Below are 10,754 nucleotides of genomic sequence, written 5' to 3' on the forward strand. Positions count from 1 at the left end.
TCCAGGCTGACACTACCCAGTACATTATTAAGGGGGTGCTGTGCTGTCTCTTGAACGAGATGTCAAACAGAGGCCTTCTTTGCCCTCTCAGGTGGACATAAAAGATCCTGTGGTGCTACTTTGAAGAAGAGCAGGGGACTTCTCCCTGGTGTTCTGGCCAATTTTAATCCCTCAACCAACATCACTAAAACAGATTATCTGGTCATTATCTCAATACTGTTTTGTGGGATCTTGCTGTGCGCAAATTAACTGCCGCGTTTCCTACATTACAACAGTGACTACACTTCAGAAAGTACTTCTTTGGCTGCAAAGTGTTTTAGGACATCCTGAGGTCATGAAAGGCGCTAAAAAATGCAAGTTCTTTCTTTCTTTGCTTTGATTTAATTGTAACACTTAACTCATTTTTGAGCTCCAAATAACCTTCTAAGCATCTGAGAAACCAAGATTTGGGGCGGGGGGGGGGAGGGGGGTGGAGGGGGGAGGGTGGCTTACATCAGAAGATATATTTTTCCCTTTTCCGTTCTCTGTCACTCTTAGTCTTTCTCTCCCCAGTGTCTCACACAATCCACATTTGAATGGATACCCAGTTCCCAAGGTTTGTGTCAACACCACTCAGAAGTTAGTTGGTGAGAAATGCCTGAGATTGGTATCAGGTGACCCTCTCCCCCTCCTGAACCTGGTTCCTGGTCTCTACATTACACTGAGTTCAGAGGCTCAGTATATGGGAGGATGGTGAGACCCACCATACACACTCAGACATGACCCTCGACAAAAAGTTAGCACTAACTCCTGTAAAAAAGGGTGAGGACACAATATGAGGCTCCAGGAAATAACCTCGGCCGAGCCTGGCAGCCCCTTGCTTGGCCAAGGTGAGCCAGCATTGGTCCAACAGCAATTCCCAGCTCATCCCATGACTGTAGAGTGTTGCAGATCTCATTAAAGAACTGTGACTGGGCAAATAGACGATCCCATCATCCATTCACAGGCTGGGAAAATATTGGGATTAACTGGGAAGGCCTGCATATAAATTGATAAAACACAGTGGCTTATGGACTCCCAAACCATCTGCACGCAATTTACTGAAGTGCAGAGAAACTTCCATCTGAGACAGATGTGGAGGCTTGATGCCGATAAGGTACCATTAGTGCTGGATACTGGATTTATTTGGAGAATCTAACTGAGCAGCCTGGAAACAATGTTTGTCTCCAGCAACACCACGTGCAAAGAAAGAAAGAACTTGTATTTATACAGTGCCTTTCACAACCTCAGGACGTCCCAAAATGTAAAGCAAAGTCCCACAAATAGCAATGTGATATTGACCAGATAATTTTGTTTTAGTGATATTGGTGAAGGAATAAATATTGTCCATTACACCAAGGTGAACTCTGCTGCTCTTCAAATAGTGCCATTAGACATTTTGTCATCCACCTGAGAGAGCAGATGGGACCTCAGTTTCACATCTCAACTGAAAGACACCAACTGATAATGCAGCCCTCCCTCAGGACTACACTGGGAGCATCAGCCTAGATTATATGTTCAAGTCTCTGGAGTGGGACTTGAACCCACAACCTTCATGACTCAGAGGCAAAAAAGCTACTCACTAAACCACAGCTGACATCTTTTTTTTTATTCATTCATGGGATGTGGGCGTCGCTGGTGAGGCCGGCATTTATTGCCCATCCCTAATTACCCTTGAGAAGGTGGTGGTGAGCCGCCTTCTTGAACCGCTGCAGTCCGTGTGGTGAAGGTTCTCCCACAGTGCTGTTAGGAAGGGAGTTCCAGGATTTTGACCCAGCGACGATGAAGGAACGGTGATATATTTCCAAGTCGGGATGGTGTGTGACTTGGAGGGGAACATGCAGGTGGTGTTGTTCCCATGTGCCTGCTGCCCTTGTCCTTCTAGGTGGTCGAGGTCGCAGGTTTGGGAGGTGCTGTCGAGGAAGCCTTGGCGAGTTGCTGCAGTGCATCCTGTGGATGGTACACACTGCAGCCACAGTGTGCCGGTGGTGAAGGGAGTGAATGTTAAGGGTGGTGGATGGGGTGCCAATCCAGCGGGCTGCTTTGTCCTGGTGGTGTCGAGCTTCTTGAGCGTTGTTGGAGCTGCACTCATCCAGGCAAGTGGAGAGTATTTCATCACACTCCTGACTTGTGCCTTGTAGATGGTGGAAAGGCTTTGGGGAGTCAGGATGTGAGTCACTCGCCGCAGAATGCTCTTGTAGCCACATTCTCTACCATCTCGAGGGACAAGGGCAGCAGGCGTGTGGGGACACCACCACCTGCACAGTAGAGTGTGAGAGGGTCATTTTACAGGATGGAGCCTTGTCTCCAGGAACGGTGATCAGGAATTTAGGAACACAAATCCCATGATTTTCCATCTGTGGACAGGAGTGACTGCCCAAAATGTGTCCCTGGTGGATGAGGCTCTACGTCAGGAACAAGGACGGAAAATCGTGGGGAATCTGTGTGTGAATTGCTGATATAGGCTCCCTGTGGCCAAGTCTCCATCCCAGGGGTATAATTTTCTAAAATGCCTTAAAAAGAAAGCAGTTTACTGTGAAACAGCCAATCACACTACTAATTGGAGCAAAGCTCACCTTTCATTCAGTGCCTCCGACTAGTTTTAAACACTGTGACAGAAATGGGGCCTTTTCCCCAGCTCCCTCCCTCAGGTTACTGATTTTATTAAAAAGGTCGCTGTAAGTGTAAAGCAATACTGCCTGTGGAGACGGAGGGTAAATTCAGTGAGGCTGCAACTCCCACTCGATTAGGGTCGCCAACCCTCCAGGACTGTCCTGGAGTCTCCAGGAATTAAAGACTAATCGTCAGGGCAATGCTGCGAGCAACACCCAGGAGAAAAATCATAGGAGCATTGAAAAAGAATGTGTTGGTTTCATTTCCTGTGAACACTTCCATTTATTAGTTATTAAAATATCAAAGATGGGAAAGAAGTCTGTTTGATTGATAGTCGGGTAATCCAATCAGGTAATGAAGAGTCTGTTCGCTTCCAATTGGCCGGGGGACCACGAGGATGGGCTTTGTCGGGGGGGGAGAGTGGGGGTGGGAGGTCATGTGATAAAATCTCCAGGAATAGGTCCAACCAGAGTTGGCAACCCTAAGTATAAGGGTGATAGTGGCCATTCCCCCACACTGGTTGTAACGTAGATGGTTTGGCTGGAATCCACTGGTTACTGCAGTCCTTGACAGAGGAGACTGGGGCTGAAGGCAGCAGGAGGTGATGGTGAGATCTCTGCTGTTCCACCATTCCCAATAAATCCCCATGGAATTAGACCTTCCGTGATATAGGAATAGTATATGGGAATTCCATGCTGGGATGAGAGATGACATTCATCTAAACGTCATTGCTTATCTCATCTCTGATTATTGCCCAACCAAAAGCATTTCACATCGGAAGGAAGATTTACAATATTATTACAAAGGGAGCTGGAATAACACAAGACAAGGGAGCTCTGAATATCCTGCAGATCACCCATGGCTGTTTAATGATTGGGAAGTGTTTAGGAGCAGTGATGTTCCACCCATGTACTAAACTGAGTTCATTACAAGGCTGCAGTGTTTCGGATATCTGCGTGTGTGCGCAAATGACTCTTAATTATTATTTTAGTTTAAGATTCATTGAACATTATAAACACTTAACCTACAAAAGAATCAGTAAAAATATGCAGTCCTTTTTTACACAAGAATTCAGACTAATCATTTACAGCATCCTGTGGCGTTTCTTGCTCTATAATCACATTTATCAAAGCTTTACCAGTTACTTTTTCCACTAATGTAGTCGGTCATTAACTCCTATCAAAGTTGACTGTGAACTGGATCAAAGGCTCCGTTAGCAGCAGGTGAGGAGTGAGAGGCTCCAGGAGGACAAGTACAGGCTGTCTCTCCAGCAGCAAAATTGTTCAATTAGCTCTGCTGAGTGTCACGAGCAAATTTATCCTAAACTCGACAGCAGTTCATGCAGGTGTCAGTGACAGACCTGTGCACGATTATTTCAACATGGGGCCTGCTGCGAAACTCTGTGCCCTCTACAGAGAGTGATCAAATACTCTGTGCCCTCTACAGGGAGTGATCAAATACTCTGTGCCCTCTACAGAGAGTGATCAAATACTCTGTGCTCTCTACAGAGAGTGATCAAATACTCTGTGCCCTCTACAGAGAGTGATCTAATACTCTGTGCCCTCTACAGAGAGTGATCAAGTACTGTGTGCCCTCTACAGAGAGTGATCAAATACTCTGTGCCCTCTACAGAGAGTGATCAAATACTCTGTGCTCTCTACAGAGAGTGATCAAATACTCTGTGCCCTCTACAGAGAGTGATCAAATACTCCGTGCCCTCTACAGAGAGTGATCAAATACTCTGTGCCCTCGACAGAGAGTGATCAAATACTGTGTGCCCTCTACAGAAAGTGATCAAATATTCTGTGCCCTCTACAGAAAGTGATCAAATGCTCTGTGCCCTCTACAGAAAGTGATCAAATACTCTGTGCCCTCTACAGAAAGTGATCAAATACTCTGTGCCCTCTACAGAGAGTGATCAAATACTCTGTGCCCTCTACAGAGAGTGATCAAATACTCTGTGCCCTCTACAGAGAGTGATCAAATACTGTGTGCCCTCTATAGAAAGTGACCAAATACTCTGCACTCTACAGAAAGTGATCAAATACTCTGTGCCTCTACAGAGAGTGATCAAATACTGTGTGCCCTCTATAGAAAGTGACCAAATACTCTGCACTCTACAGAAAGTGATCAAATACTCTGTGCCTCTACAGAGAGAGTTCAAATACTGTGTGCCCTCTTGAGAGGGTGATCAAATACTCTGTGCCCTCTACAGAGAGTGATCAAATACACTGTGCTCTCAACAGAGAGTGATCAAATACTTTGTGCCCTCCACAGAAAGTGATCAAATACAGTGTGCACTCTATAAATGGTGATCAAATACTGTGTGCACTCTATAAATAGTGATCAAATACTGTGTGCATTCTATAAATAGTGATCAAATACTGTGTGCACTCTATAAATAGTGATCAAATACTGTGTGCACTCTATAAATGGTGATCAAATACTGTGTGCACTCTATATATAGTGATCAAATACTGTGTGCACTCTATAAATGGTGATCAAATACTGTGTGCTCTCTATAAATAGTGATCAAATACTGTGTGCACTCTATAAATGGTGATCAAATACTGTGTGCACTCCATGAATAGTGATCAAATACTGTGTGCACTCTATAAATGGTGATCAAATACTGTGTGCACTCTATAAATAGTGATCAAATACTGTGTGCGCTCTATAAATAGTGATCAAATACTGTGTGCACTCTACAAATGGTGATCAAATACTGTGTGCACTCCATAAATAGTGATCAAATACTGTGTGCACTCTATAAATAGTGATCAAATACTGTGTGCGCTCTATAAATAGTGATCAAATACTGTGTGCACTCTATAAATGGTGGTCAAATACTGTGTGCACTCTATAAATGGTGATCAAATACTGTGTGCACTCTACAAATGGTGATCAAATACTGTGTGCACTCTATAAATGGTGATTAAAAATTGAGTGCACTCTATAAATGCTGATCAAATACAGTGTGCACTCTATAAATGGTGATCAAATACTGTGTGCACTCTATAAATGGTGATCAAATACTGTGTGCACTCTATAAATGGTGATCAAATACTGTGTGCAATCTATAAATGGTGATCAAATACTGTGTGCAATCTACAAATGGTGATCAAATATTGTGTGCACTCTATAAATGGTGGTCAAATACTGTGTGCACTCTATAAATGGTGATGAAATACTGTGTGCACTCTATAAATGGTGATCAAATACTGTGTGCACTCTATAAATGGTGATCAAATACAGTGTGCAATCTACAAATGGTGATCAAATATTGTGTGCACTCTATAAATGGTGATCAAGTACTGTGTGTACTCTATAAATGGTGATCAAATACAGAGTGCACTCTATAAACGGTGATCAAATACTGTGTGCAATCTACAAATGGTGATCAAATATTGTGTGCACTCTATAAATGGTGGTCAAATACTGTGTGCACTCTATAAATGGTGATCAAATACTGTGTGCACTCTACAAATGGTGATCAAATACTGTGTGCACTCTATAAATGGTGATCAAATACTGTGTGCACTCTATAAATGGTGATCAAATACTGTGTGCACTCTATAAATAGTGATCAAATAATGTGTGCGCTCCATAAATAGTGATCAAATACTGTGTGCACTCTACAAATGGTGATCAAATACTGTGTGCACTCCATAAATAGTGATCAAATACTGTGTGCACTCTATAAATAGTGATCAAATACTGTGTGCGCTCTATAAATAGTGATCAAATACTGTGTGCACTCTATAAATGGTGATCAAATACTGTGTGCGCTCTATAAATAGTGATCAAATACTGTGTGCGCTCTATAAATGGTGATCAAATACTGTGTGCACTCTATAAATAGTGATCAAATACTGTGTGCAATCTACAAATGGTGATCAAATACTGTGTGCATTCTATAAATGGTGATCAAATACTGTGTGCACTCTATAAATAGTGATCAAATACTGTGTGCACTCTATAAATGGTGATCAAATACTGTGTGCACTCTATATATAGTGATCAAATACTGTGTGCACTCTATAAATGGTGATCAAATACTGTGTGCTCTCTATAAATAGTGATCAAATACTGTGTGCACTCTATAAATGGTGATCAAATACTGTGTGCACTCCATGAATAGTGATCAAATACTGTGTGCACTCTATAAATGGTGATCAAATACTGTGTGCACTCTATAAATAGTGATCAAATACTGTGTGCGCTCTATAAATAGTGATCAAATACTGTGTGCACTCTACAAATGGTGATCAAATACTGTGTGCACTCCATAAATAGTGATCAAATACTGTGTGCACTCTATAAATAGTGATCAAATACTGTGTGCGCTCTATAAATAGTGATCAAATACTGTGTGCACTCTATAAATGGTGGTCAAATACTGTGTGCACTCTATAAATGGTGATCAAATACTGTGTGCAATCTACAAATGGTGATCAAATATTGTGTGCACTCTATAAATGGTGATCAAATACAGAGTGCACTCTATAAATGGTGATCAAATACAGAGTGCACTCTATAAATGGTGATCAAATACTGTGTGCACTCTATAAATGGTGATCAAATACAGTGTGCACTCTATAAATGGTGATCAATACTGTGTGCACTCTATAAATGGTAATCAAATACAGTGTACACTCTATAAATGGTGATCAAATACTGTGTGCACTCTATAAATGGTGATCAAATACTGTGTGCACTTTATAAATGGTGATCAAATACTGTGTGCACTCTATAAATGGTGATCAAATACTGTGTGCACTCTATAAATGGTGATCAAATACAGTGTGCAATCTATAAATGGTGATCAAATACAGTGTGCACTCTATAAATGGTGATCAAATACTGTGTGCACTTTATAAATGGTGATCAATACTGTGTGCACTCTATAAATGGTGATCAAATACAGTGTACACTCTATAAATGGTGATCAAATACTGTGTGCACTCTATAAATGGTGATCAAATACTGTGTACACTCTATAAATGGTGATCAAATACTGTGTGCACTCTATAAATGGTGATCAAATACTGTGTGCACTCTATAAACGGTGTTCTGGTCCTTTGTGGCTCTATTTGGCCCTTGGACATTTTAAAGAAACATTTAAACAGTTCTTATTAAATGATATAAAATCAGAAGTTAATTGACTTGTTTAATCTATGCCTGCCATCAGTTCCATAGTGTCAGCAATAGACTGAAAAGAACGTAAACTCCAAGCTGTCAATCAGAATCGTTTTATCATCAGTCCTGGCACGTTCCTCCCCATTCCTCAAATGGAATCCTCCACACATGATTGGATACCTCGACCAATCAAAGGGGATAGTATCAAAGGAAGGGCTCATTTATTTAACAGTGACCTTGTCCACACTGCTCATGGTGGAATGCTGCAGGCAAGGAGCCAGTTAGTGATTATTGCAGGTTTGTGAACTAATGCACACATTCAATTCAAAAACTCTTCAGACGCTGAAGAAATCCAGAATTATTCGATGATCAACAGCAGGTCCCAGAATCAGAGCCTCCTCAGTGTTTGCCCTGATGGAATGAGGATAAAGGAGTGGTGCCAGGGGGAGTGACTGACACTGAAACAGGACCAGATTTTTGAGATGCTAAAAAAAAATACAAGTGTCCAGCGAATCTGCTGATAACATCACCACAGTAAATAAAGTCAGTAAAGTAAGTTTCATTCAGCCCTACTCTGTGATTTCATCTGTTACCCTCCGAACGATGATCAAAGCTGCTCCAAGGACAAGGATTTCAGTTTCAGATTTTCAATCCCCTTCTCTCACTAAATCTTGTTTGTGTCTCAGGACAATTGGCCAGATCTTATTTCAGAGGTTGTAGTGACCTTCTGACACTTGTTGGCTTTAGTAACAAATCCTTTTAAACCTCATTCATATGTTTCGAAGCTTCATCAATCAACTCCAGAGACTGGAGCACAAAATCCAGGCCGACCGCCAGTGCAGTATTGAGGGAGTGCTGCACTGTTCATGGTGCTGACTTTCAGATGTGACGTTAAACCAAGGCCCCGTGTGCCCTCTCAGGTGGATGTAAACGATCCCATGGCGCTGTTCAAAGAAGAGCAGGGGAGTTCTCCCCAGTGTCCTGGGGCTAATATTTATCCCTCAACAAACATCACTAAAACAGATTATCTGGTCATTATCACATTGCTGTTTGTGGGATCTTGCTGTGCACAAATTGGCTGCCGTGTTTCCTATAGTAGAACGGTGACTATCTTCAAAAGTACTTCATTGGCTGTAAAGCGCTTTGGGACGTCCTGAGGTTGTGAAAGGTGCTATAGAAATGCAAGTCCTTCTGTAAAAGCCCAGAGCAATTCTGGAAAACCTTCCTGCTAACCTGTGTTCTCAGAACTGTATGGTAACTGATAGCATATTTCACACAGCCTGTAAATTCAGACTTTCACCAACGTGCTGCAGCCGTCACATGTAATGGAAAGACTAAGAAGAGTGATTATATAAAGGCATGCTCCAGGCGGGCAGTCTGACCCACCAGCCGGGGATATTGTCTGTTCACTTTCAGTTTCAGTTCACAGTGCCCGCAATGTCCTGATGTGCCCGGCTGGTGGGCAAAGCTCAGCAAAACCGCCAGTAGCTCGCAGTTCCTAAAATCAGCTCTCTGATGTTCTCATTCAATTAGAAGGCCGTAAAAAAGAGAAGGCTGAGAGGTGACCCATAGAGGTCTTTAAAATTCTGAAGGGGTTCGATAGGGTAGACGTAAGATGATGTTTCCACTTGTGGGGAGTCCAAAACTAGAGGCAATGAATATAAGACAGTCACTAATAAATCCAATAAGGAATTCAGGAGAAACTTCTTTACTCAGAGAGTGGTGAGAATGTGGAACTCACTACCACATGGAGTGGTTGAGGCGAATAGCATGGATGCATTTATGGAGACGATAGATAACTACATGAGGGAGGAAGGAATAGAAGGATATACTGATAGGGTGAGATATAGAGGGATGGGGGGACGCTCGTGTGGAGCATAAACACTAGCATAGACCAGTTGGGCCGAATGGCCTGTTCCTGTGCTGTAAATTCTAGGTAAAGGCAATAGAGGGGTTTGCAGTCTATGGGAGCAGAGTTAGAGCATTTTCTTTCCATCATCTCACCTCCAAGATTAGATTACTGTCTTAAATTCATTGAGGTAGTGTTTATTGTATAATTAATCCTGCTCACAATTCTCCCTCTTTCTGTTACAGAGACACGTTTTGTTAAAGAGGCCTCATGATATAGGATCTGAGGGTATGTTGTGTTATTACTAAAGCAGCGATCAATCACGTTCCCTTAATGTGAGATAAAGACTCACTATCTTCTATATACAATATTACAAATTGAATTTAGAGAGGGAAGTGAAAGACAGCTACAAAAAGGAATATTCAGCAACTTAAATCTACTGAAGCAAGTTTTCAACGGACTGAATCATTTGCTTCAATGTGAAGAGTCTCTACAAACTGTTCTTTTTCAATTCACCACTTCTCACGCAGCAGAAGAATGAGCTGGAATAATCCATCATCACACCAACCCACACATTCCTTCTTGTCCTCGGGTTAACCATTTCTCAACCATTCCGTCCTCTTTCCAGACACTGTCTGTTGTTAACTTATTCATATTTTTATGTAACATTCGCAAGTGAGGTGACAGAATTGTTTGTTGAGTCTAAGCTGCAGCTTTTCCCACTTTATGGTTGATTGTGATCTTTACCTGCCCTCAAATTCCAAGCGGCGACTGCTACAAACTAACTTCCAGTGAGACAAGGCCATGCTCTAAAGCTGGCGGGAATTTCCCGCTTGCAAGCACAAAATTCCTGTTCATAAATGAACAGCTAGTTTGATGCATTAAGATGGGGAAGGAAGTGTACAGTCTATCCTCGGGATGAGGGGTGGGGGGGCAGGTAAGAACATAGGTGAGACCTCTTTGGGGTCGAGGTGAGGTCAAGTGGACACACCTGGTGATGGAAGCTCAGAACCAAGACCGCCCTCTGTGACGCCCTCAAGGGCAATTAGGGATGGGCAATAAATGCTGGCCAGCGACGCCCACATCCCATGAACGAATAAAAAAGAGGATTGGCAATACAATACCTGAACCAGGC

The 10,754-nt window shown here is 42.4% G+C and overlaps 1 protein-coding gene across 1 annotated transcript in view; it reads right to left on the reverse strand.

The window, feature by feature from the left end:
• The window catches only part of LOC137327535 (mucin-22-like), a 28,193-nt gene extending 17,768 nt beyond the window's left edge, over positions 1 to 10,425 (reverse strand). Inside the window, exon 1 of the mRNA XM_067993436.1 lies at positions 10,367 to 10,425. Within this exon, the coding sequence (XP_067849537.1) occupies positions 10,367 to 10,425 (59 nt within the window). The remainder of the gene's footprint in view (positions 1 to 10,366) is intronic.
• Positions 10,426 to 10,754: the final 329 nt, after the last annotated feature.

Source organism: Heptranchias perlo, chromosome 11 (assembly GCF_035084215.1).
Source record: "Heptranchias perlo isolate sHepPer1 chromosome 11, sHepPer1.hap1, whole genome shotgun sequence".
Classification (NCBI taxonomy): domain Eukaryota; kingdom Metazoa; phylum Chordata; class Chondrichthyes; order Hexanchiformes; family Hexanchidae; genus Heptranchias; species Heptranchias perlo.